The 17,189-nt window shown below is 57.2% G+C and overlaps 1 protein-coding gene across 1 annotated transcript in view; it reads right to left on the bottom strand.

Moving 5' to 3' along the window:
• Positions 1 to 3: 3 nt before the first annotated feature.
• Positions 4 to 17,189, bottom strand: part of EPHA10 (EPH receptor A10) — a 43,765-nt gene continuing 26,579 nt past the window's right edge. The window contains exons 7-17 of the mRNA XM_082422731.1: positions 15,968 to 16,139; positions 11,925 to 12,033; positions 8,334 to 8,395; positions 8,062 to 8,187; positions 6,796 to 6,981; positions 6,273 to 6,334; positions 5,834 to 6,037; positions 5,424 to 5,573; positions 5,017 to 5,210; positions 4,216 to 4,371; positions 4 to 4,068 (exon numbers count right to left, since the gene is read on the bottom strand). Coding sequence (XP_082278857.1) covers positions 3,954 to 4,068; positions 4,216 to 4,371; positions 5,017 to 5,210; positions 5,424 to 5,573; positions 5,834 to 6,037; positions 6,273 to 6,334; positions 6,796 to 6,981; positions 8,062 to 8,187; positions 8,334 to 8,395; positions 11,925 to 12,033; positions 15,968 to 16,139 — 1,536 coding nt within the window. The 3' untranslated portion in view covers positions 4 to 3,953. The remainder of the gene's footprint in view (positions 4,069 to 4,215; positions 4,372 to 5,016; positions 5,211 to 5,423; positions 5,574 to 5,833; positions 6,038 to 6,272; positions 6,335 to 6,795; positions 6,982 to 8,061; positions 8,188 to 8,333; positions 8,396 to 11,924; positions 12,034 to 15,967; positions 16,140 to 17,189) is intronic.

The raw sequence follows: 17,189 nt of genomic DNA, 5'->3' as shown, positions 1-17,189 counted from the left end.
CAGGCAGAACTTCTCTGATACCTGAAGAGGGGGCCCTCTCCCCAAGATCCAGGTCACGGGTAACCGAGCCCAAGAAGCTTTCCCCCAACACCTTCCTTCCATGAGCTAGAAATTTACATCATGGGGGTACAGTATCTAGGGTATCTATAGTTTACTTGTGTAGCAAGTCTCGTTGGCCAGGGACAAAGCAGGGGCCCAGGTGATTCAGTGATCGTGCTTCTCACTGCCCAAGCTTCAGGCTGTGGCAGATCTGCCTTCCTGTAATTCTCTCTTCGCCGAAATGATCAACGTGGGGCTCATGGTGGAAGAGAAGACAGACTGGGGTCACGGTTCAGCAGGTCATCAGTGTTGACAGTTTAGGGGGAAGGCCCTTCAGTCAGTGACAGTATTTAGAGTAGAGGTTACTCATTTCAAGTGATTAAGTCACCAAAGCTGAGGCTTCTACCTTTTCCTTCATCATCTGGTACACTGTTGTTAAGTAGAGCCTGACCAAGAAAACACTTAGGATCCAACATTCTTTACTCAAAGCCACCCTCACCCTAGTTTGGCTCCAACTGCACTACTGCCTAGACCCAGTTGCAGGGAATGTGTCGTATGTAACAGGTCCCTAATAAATACCAGTCACATGACAAAGATGGAGCAGTCCTTCATTCCGTATAAGAGTTGGCTTGGAGAAGGTAATGAGCTCCCCATCCCAGGATTTAAGGCATGGGTTGAACTATCACAGGGCAGGGATGCAGCAAAGAAAATTCAAACCTTACCGCCAGCCCACAGACCAAAAAGGGCCGCAAACGCTTTTCACTGTTTGGATTTTGTCTTTTTAAATTAATTGCTAACAATTTAAAAATTGTGAGATTTCACAAAAATGGTCACTAGCCACCAAAAAATACCTAGCGACACGGGCCACAGTCAACAGGAGCTGTGTAGCACTTCTCCTTGGCCCTCAGAGACCTCTTCCCATTCAAAGGAATTCTTACCTCATCCCTGTGGGCAGTTTACCTTGTAGCCTCTGCTGCGTCTATAAAGTGAATAAAAGCAGAGCTGCTCTGGATTGACGGGAGGATGAGGCCTGGAGTCCTCCCCCTCACCAGGGGAGTTTCCAGGAACCCTAGAGTTCCAATGAACAGTAGTTTCATTCTTTGCCCTACAGGCCCCCCTGATCGTTCCAAAAGCCCTACTTGGGACATCCTGTTGAAAGAAGTCCAAATGTGTTGCCTTATGAACAGTTAGGTTCAATTAGTCACATGAAGAGCTAGTTCTTGTGGAGGCTGTGCTAGGACATCACCTAAGCATCATTTATTCACAGTGTCAGACATACATTGCAGCCTGGTCCAGACCCGAGCTCGTCATTTCCCACAGCGCTGCTCAACCTGCTTCCCCTCCCCTTACGTGGTCCATCTCCAGGAACGGCACCACCACGGAGTGCTGCCCCCTCGGGGAAGCCACCCAGTGCTCGCCCCTAGGGTAAACCCTGATCACACTGTCCTGTCGTCTACTTCCTAAATGTGTCTCTTGCCCAGAGATCTCAGACACACACTTTGGAGACCCCTGTGGCAGGGCAGGGGGGCGGGTGGTGAAACCCTCCCACACAAGTTACTTAACAGTTAAGCAACTGTCACTGAGAGGCACCATACAACAGACAAGTTTTTATTACTTTGTCCTGCATATAGAACCCAAGAACTATAAAAACACCTCCAGAATTAATCAAAGGAAAACACTTTCCCCACCCCCAACCAGCCCCTTCCCTCCCTGGATGGGCTCAGATATGGGAGCTGGGGGGTTGCAGGCCACCTCTCTATCCAGTGAATAAGGTCCATATAAAAATAGATCTGTAGAGGGCTCCCAGGGAGCCATCAGCCTGCATCTTGCCGGCACCTGTGCAGGGCTGAGGCCTGGGACCCATCAGGATGCTGGGACCTCACTCCTCAGTGGAAGGGAGGTCTACCCTGGACACCGAAGTCCTGCCAACACAGCCAGGGGACTCTGCAGGACAGCGGAGGGAGGGGCAGGGGACTCTGACCTTCAGGGCATGACTGATGTAGCTGGAGATGGGAATGAGGCTCCCTCCACAGGATGCTGGTATGTCCTTTCCCGACTTCCCTCGGGGCAGAGCCTGGAGGGCACTGGCAAGGGACCCTCCAGCTCTGTCAAAGGTAGAAGCAATATCTCGACCTCCCCTAGCACTGCCCAGGACACTGAGCTGGGGCAGGTGCTCAAGAGATGGACAGCGGGGGTGGGGGGACGCCTGCCCTGCTGGCAGAATGAGGCCAAAGGCACTGCTGAGAGGCACCGTCCCCCACCACGGAGCGCTCCCCAAAGATGTGCTGCATCTCCCACCCTCCAGGCTCCTTCTCATGCTGGCCCCTCTGCTTGGACTCCTCTTGTCCTAGGCCCTCCATCTTGGCCTGCGGAAAACTCCACCAACCCTAAGGAAAGAGTCCTCCCCCAGCTCCTCCAAAGCCCTGTTCAACGGATGCATCAGACTCTCAGCCAAAGAACCTTTCCAGACACCCCTCCGTATACACACATCAGGAGTGTCCGGCCCACAGGCCCCAAGGTCTCCCGTGGGGGACGTGTAGTAGTTCTTGGAGCCTGAGTTCACCTCCCCGCCTCGTCTGGGCCCTCCAAGGGCCGGCTGTGTCTCCTTCACCCCTTCCTGTAGCCCTTGTCTCCTTCCCACCCCATCCCACCCGACCCACACGCAGCCAAACCCACAGCAGGCATAGGTCAGGGGTGACCCTATCCAGACCCAGTTGCCTTCCTTCTGTGCCACAAAAGCCCTGGCCTCACGATCACCCTCGCCTCTGGGAAGCCTTCCTGGATAAGGAACTCTGGACTCAGCTCAGTGCAACTACTTGTGCCAAAGCCCCGCAGAAGAGGGGCCAGAGGGAGGAGGTACTCCATGGGAGGCTGGGTGCAGGGGATGGAGCCTGCAAGAGGGGGTCACCTCAGAGTACCCCTGGGCTGCCTCAGGAAAGAGTGTTGGTGACACAGGGCAGGACCAAGGACTCTCTCCAGATCGGGAGTTGGGCACAGGGGTTCAACCCCAGCTCTGGCCCTGACTCCTCACTAGGTCTTGTTTTCCCCACCTGTACGGTAAGGGTTGGACCAGCCTGTTAGTGAGAGAAGCTCCGTCTCTGAGAGTCATGTCTTCATCACCCCCCAAGGCTGGGGAGCAAAGCTCTTGGGGCCCCGGGGAGAAAACAGCTCTCCTCATGCTCTTCCCAGATGTCCTGGCCGGTGAGTTTATACAAGGAAAGCAAAGGGGGTGGGGGGCACCTAGTGGGGCCTCAGGGGAACACCGGGACCCTCACTCTCACCCTCACCCTGAATGGTCAGCCCAAGGGTGGGGGAAGCAGAAATCAGCTCCTAAGTCTGGGGCCCTCGGGATCCAGCCCCTGAGCTCAGCACCACCTTTGCCTGCCTGGGCCTCGGGACCAGTGTCCAGACAGGGCCCAGCTGGAATACAGGGAGCTGAGGCCCCATGGCCCATCAGGATTGGCGGCCAGGCAGCTGTGGTCACTAACAGGAGCCCATCCACCAGGGACCTGTGCTGCCTGCTGGCCAGTGGTCTGTGGGAAAGTGGGGCACCCTTTGGAGTAGGCCCCAGACCCCAGTGGGTATGGAAGACAGAAGGGCATGAATCGGGCCATTTAAAGCTACGTCTTCCTCCCTGCCCCTGCCCACCTTGGTCTCTGAGACCCTGCATTTCCTCCCACCGTTATCTCAGGGATCCTCCCCAGGTTTTGAACCTTTTTTCCAGGGGGACTGAGTCAGCCAAGGTGCTCAGACTGGGGGAAATGGGGGCAGAAGGCAGGGAAATGGGGGAAACCGGGGCTCCACACAAGCTCTGGGAGCTCACTTCCGCACGGGTGGAGTGCAGCTGGCGGGGGTCCTGGGCAAGGCTGGGGGCTGGAGCCCCCTGGAGTCCTGGCCTGGAAGAGTGGGGCCGCTCACACCTGCACCCCCCGGCCCTGCAGCTGGAGCACCCGGGCCCGCAGGGCACTGATCCCGCTGAGGAGGTCCTCCCGGTGCTCCACCGATGAGATGCCCAGGCTCACCAGGTCCCTGCGAAGAAGGGCGGGTCAGACCCAGCTGGCTCTTCCCCACCTTCTGCTGTCCCTCCCACCCCCTGCCCGGCCAGGGAACCGGAATCAGGACCGGCTGGGCCTCCCATGCAGGCAGGGGCAGGGCCCCCGGGCCCCTTAGACTCACTGGGCGGTCATGGTGGCCACAGCCTCCAGGCTCCCATAGCCGGCAGCAGCGAAGCTGTCCTTGTAGCGGCCCAGGTCCAGGGCCTCCAGCCACGCGCCCACGGAGCCAAAGGAGGGGAAGGTGGAGAAGGCACGGTCCGCCAGGGGCGTGGGAGGCCTGGGGAGCAGAGAAGCAGTGGTCAGTCGACAGCAGGGACCTGGGGCCCAGACCCGGTCACTCTCCTGAGGAGAGGCCGTCTGAGAAAGGACAGAAGGGGAAGATGACCGAGCCCTACGACAGGCCTGGCTCACACAGGGTTCTAGGTATTATCAGAGCAGGCGAGGGGTCACGATGCTCAGGCTGGCAGAGAGTGAGCTGCATAGGAGCCAGGTAAAGGCACCGGGAGTATCTGCAACAGTCTTGGGTAGGATGTACCTAGGAGAGTTTGGGAAGTGACTGGTATTGGGGACAACCAATACTAATTTCACTTATTTTATTGGAACTACAGATATGTTAGGACTCTTACCACATTTATGTATGTGGTCACCATGCCTGGGATACGTGGGGCAAAACCCAGGACAAGCAGAAGTGACTAAGATGAAAAGTTATACACGCCTAAGGCAGGTGGGAGTATTAGATCTATCTGGGGTACCTGAGCGAGTAGTCGTACCTGGACTGGTGGGGGAGAACAGGTGGGGCAGCTGTACTTGTACATGGTGGCGGGGTGGGGGGGCGTTCGTGGACAGGTGAGAGTTCTGCTACGTCTGGTATGGTTGGAGATACGTGGGAATGTACCTGGGACAAGCGAGGTGACAGCTGTACCTGGCACAGGTAGTGTCGCCACACTTCGGGGGTTCTGGATCCTGCACCATCTTGCTCAGGAGGCCATGGATCTGGCAGAACCTGGGCCGCTCACCTGGGTCCTTCTGCCAGCAGTCAAGCATCAGTCGGTGCAGGGGGGAGGGGCAGTGCCTGGGGGGCGGCAGCCGGAAGCCATCCTCCACGGCTTTGATCACCTGGGCCATGGGGGTGGCGGACAGACAGGAGGTTTTAGGTCCCCCAATACACACACTCACCCCATCCCAAGGAAGGCTCAAGGGGTGACCAGGCAGAACTGGTAGCAAGTAGACAGTGAAGAGGGGCCTGGGGCCAACAGGTCAAGGGTTAATGGGCAGAGGTCAGGGAGCAACAGGATCGGAAGGCAAGGAGAAGCCACGGGTGTCACTCACGTCTTGGCCAGACATGTCCCAGTAGGGCCGCTCCCCAAAGGCCATCACCTCCCACATGACGACACCGAAGCTCCAGACATCACTGGCGGAGCTGAAGTGGCCAAACTGAAGCGTCTCGGGGGCGGCCCACAGCGCCGGGCTCCGGCCGCTCTGCGGGCAGGCAGGCAGGTCAGGGGCAGGAGGGGACCAGGTCACAGCCAGGGTTCCCCACCCGCAGAGCCACAGATCCAGCCCCACCTGCCGTCTCCCCGGCTGCTCATCTAGGGAAGGCCCACAGGCTGACCGCAGGCGAGGCCCACACTGGCACGGACAACTGGATGGAGGGGCAGGAGTGACCCTGACACAGCCAGAAAGGGGGATGTGGGGAGATGGGGACTCCAGGGCAGTCTGCCGAGGGAAGGGCTCCTCACCATGGTGGTGTAGACAGCCTCTGCTCGGTCCCGAGGTCCCCGCCCAAAGCCGGAGATCTTGCAGATGAGGTCGCCGCTGACCAGCACCCGGCGGGCCGCCAGGCCCCGGTGGACGTAGCCCATTTCCGACAGGTACTTCATGGCCGAGGCCAGGCCGGGCAGCAGCCCCATCAGCTGCACAGCCACCAGCTGGCCCTCATGCCGCTGTGAGAGAGGAGAGCGAGGCCAGGCTGCACTCTCGCTTCCCCGGTTGCTGGGTGACCCCAGGGAAGTCAACTGGCCCTCTCTGGGCTTCAGTTTGCCATGTGACCTGCCAGGTCAGCCTGGCCAGTGGGCATCTTTATAGGGAATGAGGCCAACCCCAAGTCCCACCAAAGGGAAAAGTGAGGGACCAAGAATATCATGGTCATCAGTACCCCGCAGGGCCCAGGCCACTCACCCTGAGGAAGCCGTCCAGGGCCCCATGGCTCATGTACTCAGTGACGATCATCAAGGTGCTTCCTGTACCCAGGGAGGGGAACACACGCTAAGGTGCCTGCTGCCCTCTGTGAGCACATGTGCTCCCCCACCTGGGCCCCAGACCCCGCCAAGATGGCCAGAACCAAGGCCAAGTTCCCTGAGTCTTGCCACCCTCCTGCCCAGCCCAGGACCCTCTGTGCTGAAGAGCAAAAGAGGTGGCGTCTGAGGGGAACAAAGGCCAAGGTGAGGATCTGCACCAAGTTAGCTGAGGGAGATCACTGAAGGTCCAAGTGATCCAACCCCACCGAGTGTCACCACACGTCCAAAAATCACGCAGGGTCCGAGAGGCCACCCAGAGTCAGCGAAGGAGAGCTGAGCCCTTCTCTCCATGGTGGGCAGCGTCAGGGCTCCCTCTCATGACTGAGCAGAGGCCCTGGGGGCACGGCACACCTCCACCTCCCACCCCGTCATCTCCTCCCGCACTGGTGGAGCACGGGCCCTACCTCGGGTGACGACGCCCTCCAGCCGCACCACATGGCTGTGGTCGAACTGGCCCAAGGTGAGGGCCTCGGCCAGGAAGCTGAGCCTCTGCAAGTCGGAGCAGCCCTCCCTCAGCGTGTGCACGGCCACGGGGAGCTCCTGGCGGCCCGGAAGCTGCAGGCAGCCGAAGCACAGCTCCCCAAACCGCCCTGGGGGGAAAGAGCACCTCAGACACCCCCCGGAGGCCGCGCCCTCGGCCAACCTGGGCAGGGTGAGCCGAGGAGAAAGCAGCTTCTGGATCATGGGCCGTTTCTGGCCTGGGACTCGGGTCTCCTGATTTCAAATCCTGGTAAACTGAGTACCAGCCATGTGACGTGGGCTTCTGCTCTTTCTTTCCCTCTTTTGGCCTCAGTTTTCTCCTCTGTGAAATGGGGAGTCCTCCCTGCCTGCTTCGGCGAGAAATTCCAAAGCCTCACAGAGAGGACGCTGCACATGCCAGCACATCCGAGGCCCAGGGTGACCCAGGAAGGGTAATGATGACATCTATTCTGCCACGCTGCCCCTTTCTGGTCTCTACCCAGCGAGTCTGCTGACAGTGCCAGGGAAGAGTGTCAGGCTCCTGGTGAAAGCTCTGCCTTAGCGCAAGGGCTGAGGGTTTGCAGACAGGGAAAATAGGAAGCGAGGGGACTGACCGTTAGAGAGCACGCACCCACTGTGAACCCGGCCCTGGGCTGAGTGCTGGAAAGCCCCCACATCAGCTCTGTCTGAGGCAGATATCATGCCCATTTAACAGATGAGAAACTAAGGCTCAAAGCAGAAAAGGGACGTACCCCTGGTCACACAGCTGGTCAGTGGTAGAGCCAGGACTAGAACTCAGGTACGTCTGGTCCCCAAGCTTGCAAAGGCCCCTCCCCATCGTCCCTTGAAGGCCTGGGACCAAACTTCTGCCAGTGGCAGTCTGCAGAGCCAGCTCTGAAAGGGCCTGAACGGAGAGAATTCTGACCTTGGGGACAGGCAAAGGGTAGGAAGGCAGGGTCACAGACTCCTCTGCCACCTCTTTCCCTGGACCCTGGTGGACAGAGGTCCAGCTTGATGTGGAGGGGGCCCTTTCTGGACAGGGTGGGGACTGGGTAGAGGCGGGGCCTCCAGAAATGGGGGCGGGACATGGGGTGGAGGTGGGCTTACAGGATAGAGACGGGGTGGGATGGAGGAGGGGCTTCAAGAGAGGGCTGGGAGGGGGCGGAGGCGGGGCTTCCCAACAGACAAAGCTTCCTGGGTGCCTAGCTTGCCTGTTCCAAGGCTTCTCTCCAGTGTGACGCTTTTCGCATCCAGCTCCTTGGCAAACAGATGAACAGCCAGCAGCGGGTCCCCACAGCTCTGGGGATCCACGAATGTGCGGCGAGTTGGGACTTTGACTGGGAAAGCAGGGAAAGAGAGGGGGGTGAGACAAGGGGCCTCCACGACTGGAGGAGTGGGGGTTATGCAATGGCAGCAAGGAAGCGGATTGAGGGGTAAGGTAGGGTGGTGCCGCCCCGCCCCGCATCAGGCCCAGACAACTCACAGTGGAAATACAGCTCCTCCTCATCATGGGCATCCCGACCTCCTTTGCCATAGCTGCAGGTCCTGGGGTAGGGGGTTGGGGACCGGGGGGTCCGTAGTCATTCTTTGAGCCAGGCTGTCCCAGCCCTTCCCATCTCACCAGCACCCAGGGCGGCACCTCTCTGTCCCTCTAAAAGGATAAGGTCTGTGCCCCAGGGGAGGGGCCTTTTTGTCCTGCTGGTCTGAAAGCTTCTCCCCACATCACACATACAACCCTAGCCCCAGACCTAACCCCTCACCCGCCTCCGCATTCCTAGTTATTTTCACTTTGAGACACAGTGTATTCTTGCAACTCCAGAGGCACCCAAATCCATGCCCTGACTTCAAGCCCAAGCTGCTCCCCTGCCTACAGCTGAACAAAACAGGCAGACCTTGTACCCAGGGGCAGCTTTCAGTCTAGTCAAGAAAACAAACGTTGAGAAGGAACCACAAGCCCACTCACAGGTCCAAGCAAAGAAGGGTGGTGCGCCGTGGGGAACACCTAACAGATGGATCTGACGTGGCCGGGGCCATCAAGGATGGCTTCCTGAGACAGCGGCAGCCATGGACCAAAGGACTGCATCATGATCAACAAAGCCACAGGCTGGCATTTGGGGCCCCCTGAGGCAGGGCCTTGCAGGCCCAGATAAAGACTTTGGTTTTATTCTGGTGGCAGAGGAGAGGCCCCAGAACCCCCTGGGGGGTTTTGAGCCAAGGTTCAATTTGCATTTTAGGAAGATCATCCCAGCTGCCGCTATGTCCCCGCAGGAGATGGCAGTGGCTCAGGCTATGTGGTGACCATGGACTCGGAGAAAAGAGGACTCAAGTCACATTTAGGTGACAGGGCCACAGGGCTTGGAGATGGCTGGAAGGCAGAAAGGGAGAGGGGGAAGGTTGGAAAACTAGTGTTCCAGCTTGCCCAGCGTGGTGTGGGGTGTACCAGTTACTGAGATCGGGAGTTCTCATTTAGACATTTGAGTTTGCAGGGCCTCCGGTAAAAGCAGGGACGATCAATGAGCAGGGAGTTAGCTATGTGTGTGTCTGGAGTTTGGCAGAGAGGTGTGCTCTGGAGATACAAGTTCTGGATCTGGGGGTATTGCCCAGGGAGGGGAGGGAGCCTGAGAAGTGGGACAGGGGACAAGTCTGAGGACCCCCACCATTTAAAAATTGGGTAGAGGAGAAGGATGCCATGGAGGAGATCATGAAAGAACCACCAGAGAAACTGGAGGGAAACAGAAGGGAAATCGGGGGCAGGGGTGGGGGGAGGTGGCGGGAGATATCACAGGAAGCAAGGAAAGAAAAAGTGGAGCAGAGGAGCGAGGTCACGTGAAGGCTCTAGGAGGAGGGGTTAGGGGAGACGGAAGAGAGGTGACCACGTTTCGACACCAGTGGGAAAGAGGAGGCTGTCCCGTAGTACGGAGTGGTCACGATGGCGGTCGCCAGCATGGGCTCCGGAATCTGACGACCGGCTCCCTAGGTCATCCACTCTCTGTCTGTGGGACCAGGTGGCTGGGTTTTCTCTTTAATAAAATCAGGATAAAGACATCCCTGCCTGATCACACTGGTGCCAAGAGCTTACTAAGCACTAAATAAACGTTAGCTATCATGTGGGGAAGAAGTGGACATTATCAATAGTAATGGGTTCCTGAGACGGTAGGAAGTAAGGTCACAGGTAGAAGATCCTGGCCGGGAGAATGGCACCTCCTCTAGAGCAAAAGGAGGGGGAGGATGGATGCAGAGACAGGCAGGTGTGTAGACTCAGGGGCGAGAAGCTGAGGGGTTAAGGATGCTGTTAGAGAGCAGGTGCAGCAGACACGGCTGAGGGAGCGAGCGGCAAGGACGGGGAGTCTGCGGGGCAAAAGCAGACCCGGTGCCAGTACTGGGGGTGATGGCCACGTCAGGAGATGGGAGAGGGCAGCTGAGGTGGAACAGGAGAGAAGGTCCGCGGAAACAAGGGAGTCCAAGAACCCAGAGGCCAAGGGGTGGGGCAGGTCGTCCAATGGCTACTGAAGTCATCCAGCACGGGAACAGGACTTCCATGAATGAGGGGAACACCCGGGAGAGGTAACGAGGGATGAAGGGGGCAAGGTTGAGTGGCTGGAGGAGTGGTGGCAGAGAAAATGAGAAGCTTCCACTGGGTGACGCAAGATGGACTGGGGAGGGAAAGCGGAGGTGAGCAGCCCACTGCACAGAGCGGATGCCACAGAGACTCTGAGAGGAGGAGACGGCTGAGGGAGACGCTACTGTCCGCAAAGCTGGGACACACGTGCTGGAGATGTGTGCCTCTCCGCCCATCAGCGCTAGACCAGGCAGACGCTCATTTTGGTGCCGTTTGGTTCTGAGCAGGTTTTGAAATCCACCCCTGGCTTACTCTGCCTGCTCTAGTGCATCTGTCTCCGAGGAGCTCCTGGGCAGCTGCCCCTGTTCTGTAGAGTCTGCCTGAAGAGGCCCTCCTTGCTCACCTCTCTCCCCTTTCCTCCTTCTGCCTCCCAGAGACCCTGAGCTCACAGCCAGGACAAGATGCTCTCAACTCCTGTCCATTCCCGCTTTTCCAACAGGTCTCATATAAGGACCCTTAAGCTCTGTGAGGAAGGAGATTCTGCTCTTGTCCCGCCTTCCTGACTCACCTGGCCCGGGCAGAGCTGGCTCCCAGATTCTCTCCTCCTCAGTCTCTTTCAGCACCTCATTCGAGACCAATCAAATAGTCCCCTCCGAGCCAAGTGAAAGCCCACGGTCCCTCCAGCCCGCAGGCAGTTCCAGGATGCTGACGTGTGGCTCCCGGGCCAGCCCATTTCTCTCCTTTGCTCCCCCCACTCCAGCCTGTCACATGCAGACTTTCCAGCCCCTCCAGTCTGCTGACCTCAGCCCCAGCCTGGAACCCACCCGGGGTGCCTCTGCATGTGGCAGATTGTGGTCCCGGGGAGGAGGGCGATATATATGCCATGGGATTTCTGCTGCACGCCAGAGGGCCGAAATCTTCCCTGAGCCAGACCCAAGCTCCACATCTTTGCCCCTCCTCCCATCCCCTTTCTCTGCCCACTCTGCCAGCTTCCTTCTGCTGGGGGTTGGGGGTTTCTGGCTTATGAGTTCCCCTCCCTGTTCTCCCTGCACGCGCGCATACACACACACACACACACACACACACACAATTTCTGCCTTTCTTCCCTTTGCCTGTGTTGAAGGGCCTCCAGATCCCTTGGGGGCAGGGGCTGGGGGCCTCTGAGCACCTCAGGAGGATCCTAATCACACCGGAGCAGCTGGAGCTTGATTCCATCCTCAGCGATGCCTTCTGACATTTAATGAGTTAAGGAGCTAAATCCCCTTCATCCCAGAGCGGCTGAGCTAGCTGCCGTGCTGGCTGCCATGCTGCCGACTGCAGGAGCAGGGGGTCGGGACAGTGGGGGGAGGGCCAGGACCACACCGGCCACGCCTGTATCTACACAGCGGTGTGCTCGCCCGTGCACGTCCGCACAGGTGCAAATGCAGATACAGACACGGGTGCCTGTGAGCACATGTGAATGTGCACAGGGACATGGCCCATCAGGCGTCATCCAGGCTGGGACCAGCCACCTACCTCCTCCAAATGGCCAGCACGCTCATCACAGAGCCCAGGACGAGGAGGGCTGAGATGGTCACGATGGTGACGACGACTGCGGGGCTCTGGTCCTTGGACCCCGAGGCAGCTGGGAGGGAAACCACGAGGTTGAGAGACGCAGAGGACCAGGCTCCCGGGGAAGCTCCAGGACAGACTCCTGTCCTCACCCCACAGCAGGATTCCCACAGCACCTCCGCACCCGGCCCGGCCTCCCGGCGGCAAGGGACCAAGGCAGCCCCACCAGCCACAGTGGCACCTGGAGCTTCCTCCTTTCCCAGTGCAAGGCACTTCCACTGCAGCCCAGCTCTGAGAGAGAGGAGCAGGCATCCAGACAGGCAGGCCCAAGCCTCCCTTTTTGCCTTTCTGATGCACAGTGAAGGTAGCTCTGCAGGGGGATGGCCTCTCGTCCAAGCTCCCCAGCCCCAATCCAGAACTGTCACCAGCAACAGTGATGAGTTAACATTTAATGCACACTTGCTCCATTCAAGACTAAGCGATCCAAGCCAGTAAGGTGTTACTGTTTCCATTTTATAGCTAAGGAAACTGACACCGAGAAAAGCTGTGTAATTTGCCCAAGGTCACACAGCTAACAAACAGGGAACGTAAGATTCGAACCTGATTCCTAAAGCCTCTGCTTTGAACTGTTTCCCCATGGGAAGAGCCAGGCTCTCAGCCCCATCCATCCATCCATCCATCCATCCATCCATCCATCCATCCATCCAACATGTGTGCCAGGCTGGCACTAGTTCTGGGGAGATAGCAATGGATGAGCCAAAATCCCTGCTCTGGAGGGGTGTACCGACCAGTGCGGGAGACAGAAATGAAAAATCTTAACTGTAGAATGAAAAAAAGAAACAGAGACATGAGCAGAGCTGAGCAGAGGCATGATGATTTCTTCCTAAAGCCAGCGAGGAAGGTTTGCAGAGAAGGCGTCATCTGCACTGGACCTGGAAGATTGAAAGTGTTGTTGATGATGCTTAGATGCACCTGCTGGGTCTGGAAAACGGCAGGTCATCCCGTGTGGCTGGAAAACAGACTGCCGGGAGGCAGAGATGCAGACGCACCATATGAAGCTATGAAGCTGGAGGGCGGGAGGGTGAAGAGAACTGGGGGAGGATACACAACCAGAAGGTCCTTGAATGCTAGGCCAGTATTATGAGCCAGGATATCCTGAGGGTAACAGGGAGAGGGAGCAATAGACAGAGTTCCTGCCCACAGGGAGAGGAATGAGGGGATCTGCTGGGTCGGGAGCGGGGAGGGAGGGGAGGTGCTTGAGAGAGGTGACAGTTTGGGGTCACTGTCGAGGACGGGGAAAGTGCTACGCAGCCCTGAAGACTAAACTGAGATTAGAAAAATACAACTCTGCAGGCAGCCTTGGCGAGAGACAGAGGAGGACAGCCAAGCCTGGGGACTAGCGGGGCAGGTGCAGCACGATGTCTGGGGAATGCGGGCCGGCAGAGGTGGGGAGTGTTTCTGCCAGGAGAATCTGTGCTCACTGGGGAGAGATGATTGTGGGCACAGGAGGGGCTGAGAGCCTGGGAGATGAGGTCAGATCCCAAGAGCTGCTATTAGGATGTCACAGAGCAAGTGAGGAAGAGGGATAGAAGAGGAAGGGAGAGTTAGAGGCCAACAAGGTCAGGGTCAAAGAGAAGATTTCAGAGCCCACATTTTCAGAGATGGGGAACTGGGTCCAGGGTCCAGCTGGTGGCAGCAGGCGGTGGAGTTGCCAAGGACTGTTTGAAATGAAGTATCCATGTGGACGCGGAAACTGAGGATGGAGATAAAAGTGGTTGTGGTCCGCAGCCTCTGCGATGGCCCTCCTGGATTCTCCACCTCCTGGTGTTCCTTCCCCTTGAGTGTGGACTGAACATAGTCACTTGCTTCTCATGAACAGAATACGACAAAAGTGATGGGATGTCACCTCCATGCTTAGGTTACAAGAGACTGGCTTCTGTCTCGGGTGCCCTCTTGCTCTCTCTCTCTCACAGTCTCTGGAAGAATCTAGTTGCTGGGTTATAAACAGCCCTTGGAGAAGCCCAGGAGGCATGTGCCTGCCTCCTGCAAACAGCCAGCAAGAGCCCGAGCAGGGTGGCAGACGCCCCCTCCCCACTCCACACCAGGTATGCCTGGAGATGACCGCAGCCCCAGAGGACACCTTGATTGCAGCCTTTGAGAGACCTGAGACAGGTGGCACCCAGCTAAGCCTTGCCCATATTCCTGACCCAAGGAAACCATGAGATAAGAAATGTCTGTTGTTTTTGGCCGCTGAGTTTTGGGGTAATTTGCTACACAGCAACGGGTAACTAATACAGCGGTGAAGCACGGTCCTTCCTCGTGATCCTGATTTGGGGTCACAGCTCACTGGAAAAAGTGCTCTGCAGATTGGCAAACCACTCCCCATAGCCAGGGCCACAGCAAAGGAGGCTGGCCGGAAGCTGAGCAGTGTACCTACCAACTAAGAAGCACCAAATTAAGGGAAGTCATCAGCCCTCTTCAGCTACTGGCTCCCAGCTCCCGCCCTCCGCCACACCGACTCCAGCCAAACCCACGAGCCTTTGTTCTGATGGCTTCCTCTATCCAAAATGCCTTCCCTGCCCACTTCCAGACACTCAGACGTTCCCCAGCCTTCAAGACACAACTCTAATCTCTTGCCAGCACCTGGCCGAGGTCTGGCAGAGACAGGCATTCGAGCAAGAAGTGCTGTTTCCTTTCCCAGAACTCAAACTCCCTCAACATTTTATCTCCACCTCCCTTCGGGCTCAGAACTCTTCCTATCTTGGATTAGACTCATGTAGCAGGTTGGAAAGAATTATTATCTTGACAGCTGGTGCCAGGATGCCTCTTAGGGGGAACTGCCTTTGTCCGGGAAAATACTTTCATGAGCTGCTCGGGGTAGATAGAGGTGAGATCCTGAGGGCTGGGTTAGCAGCAGGAGAACAACAAAAGAGAGCGCTAAATGCTCTGCACGCATCAGGAGGGGGAACTGGGGGTGGGTGGGGAGAAGAGGAACCAGGGGAGGGAAGCCAAGGGAGGAGGGGGTAGCACCATACCATGACGAAGAGCTGGAGCTGCTTTAGGATTGGGAATATCTGATGTTCAGCTTTTGTTTTGCTTTGTTTTGATAAGAGCTTTATTGAGAAATTATTCTCATACCATACAATTCACCCATTGAAAGTGCACAATTCTCCTGGTGTTTTTTTGTTTGTTTTTGGCCGCACTACGCAGCTCATGAGGTCTTAGTTCCCTGACCAGGGATTGAACCCGGGCCCTGGCAATGAAAGCGCCGAATCCTAACCACTTCTCCTGGTGTTTTGTTTTGTTTACTGCTGCAGGTGCAACTCCCTTCATGTGCCCCAACCCTCAGGGAAGGTTGGATGCTAGGATGATAGATGTCAGGGCCTGGCAGTCCAGAGGGTGAGCTGGGCCTCACCCCTCTGCTTCACACTGTAAGGCCTAGTGGGAAGAGGGACGGGGGCCCACGTTTGAGTCTGTATCATGGCAGAGACAAAGCAGCAGGATGGGAACAAGAATTTAGCGGTCAAGGGCAAGAAGTGGCCAGGAGACAAAAATTTCTCCCAAGAAAAGAGAAGAATCTTGGAGAGGGCACAGGATGTTTCCACAAGACATGGGAGGTCCTGAGAGGCAGGGAGACACCAGCTGAGATCTGGTTTATAGTTGTTCATGGGACCCTCCCCTCTGAGTTCCTCCAGGACAGGTACCCAATCTAAGCCACTAGTTGCTGGATTCCAAATTCATGCTTTTTTTTTTTTTTTTTTTTGGCCACACTGAGCAGCACGTGGGATCTTAGTTCTCCGACCAGTTCCACCGTGCCCCCTGCAGTAGAATCGCAAAGTCTTAACAACTGAACCTCCAGGGAAGTCCAACCAAATTCATCCATTAATTAGGTTGTGACTGAACTGTTCTGCAGGTTCCCTTAATTGCACAGATAACCCCCCACACACAATTTGCCTCCCTGCTCCAGCCCCGGGCTGGGTTTTCTCTTCACTTGACACATCACTTACCCTCCCCCGGGGTCTGCACTTCAATGCTGGGGTTGAAGCTCTGGGTCTCCCAGGAGGGCCCCGGGGAAGCCGCCCGGATCTGAAAGACGTAGCGGGTAGCCGGCTTGAGGTTGGTGACGGTGACCGCAGGCTCCCCTGTCTTCACCGTGGAGTAAGTCTGCTCACTCTGACCCTGGGGAGGGACCGAGAAGTGAGGCCCAGACCCAGGGCTGGCCCCACGCTCCTGGGAGAACGTCGGGGGAAAGGAGTAGGGAGGAGCCTGGGCTGGTGGAATAACTCCACTTGTCTTGGGGAGATCCCACAGCTTTCTTCCATAGGATCGCCAGCCCCTTTCTCCACCACGAGCTCCCACCCATACTCGGTGGTACTTGTAGCTGAGAACAGCCCCACCTCCAAGTAAGAGAAGCTTTAGAGAAGATGCTGGCCTTCATAGGGATGCTAGGATGAAGGGCATCAGGGTCTGGCAGTCCAGAGGGTGAGCTGCACCTGACCCCTCAGAGGAAAGAAGAAGACAATGAGGCCTGACACCTGCTCGGCCCTTGTCAGATCACACAGCTTTTCCTTCTCCTTGGCATCGGACTTTCACAATGTCCTGCAAGGCATGGATTCACAGATAAGGAATCGGGCTCAGCGGGGTAGAGAGGCTCTCCCACGGCCCCCAGCAACGGTCCACTCACTGCCCGCTGCTGGGCTAGACCCTATAGGAGCCAACTTCCTACCGTCCTCACAGCAGCATTCCTATCTCCTTTAACAGGTGAGGCTCACATCAAAGAAGGGTTGGGGTGACACCTTCTCGATTCCTTCAGGTCCCGTGCTCTGTGCTCTACATCATCCTGCCCCCAACACATCTGATAATGGTACCTGCTGGACATGCTACCATTATTTTGTCTCTGCCCACACCCCCTTATTAGATCCCCTGCCACACTCACAGCCCCCAGAGGTGCACCTCCCCTATACCTGTGGCCCCAGTTCTAGGGCCATGGTATTCAGGAATCAGGGAAGACTCTGACCCAAGCTGGGCCAATCAGAATCTCCCTTCCGGGCATCTGACCAAACCACCGAAAGACAGTGCAATGACTGCATGACCTATGAGACAGGACAGGCTCAGGGCGGGGAGGGGGAAAGGGGCAAGGCTGCCAGCCTCGGCAGCTGCCAGGTGCTAGGAGCAAGGCCCCTGCAGAGGAGGTGGAGCTGGTGCACAGAGAGAAGTGGGCATGAGGAG

This window comes from Balaenoptera physalus, assembly GCF_965194825.1.
Source record: "Balaenoptera physalus genome assembly, chromosome: 1".
Lineage (NCBI taxonomy): Eukaryota > Metazoa > Chordata > Mammalia > Artiodactyla > Balaenopteridae > Balaenoptera > Balaenoptera physalus.
This window is presented reverse-complemented; position numbering and strand designations above follow the sequence as displayed.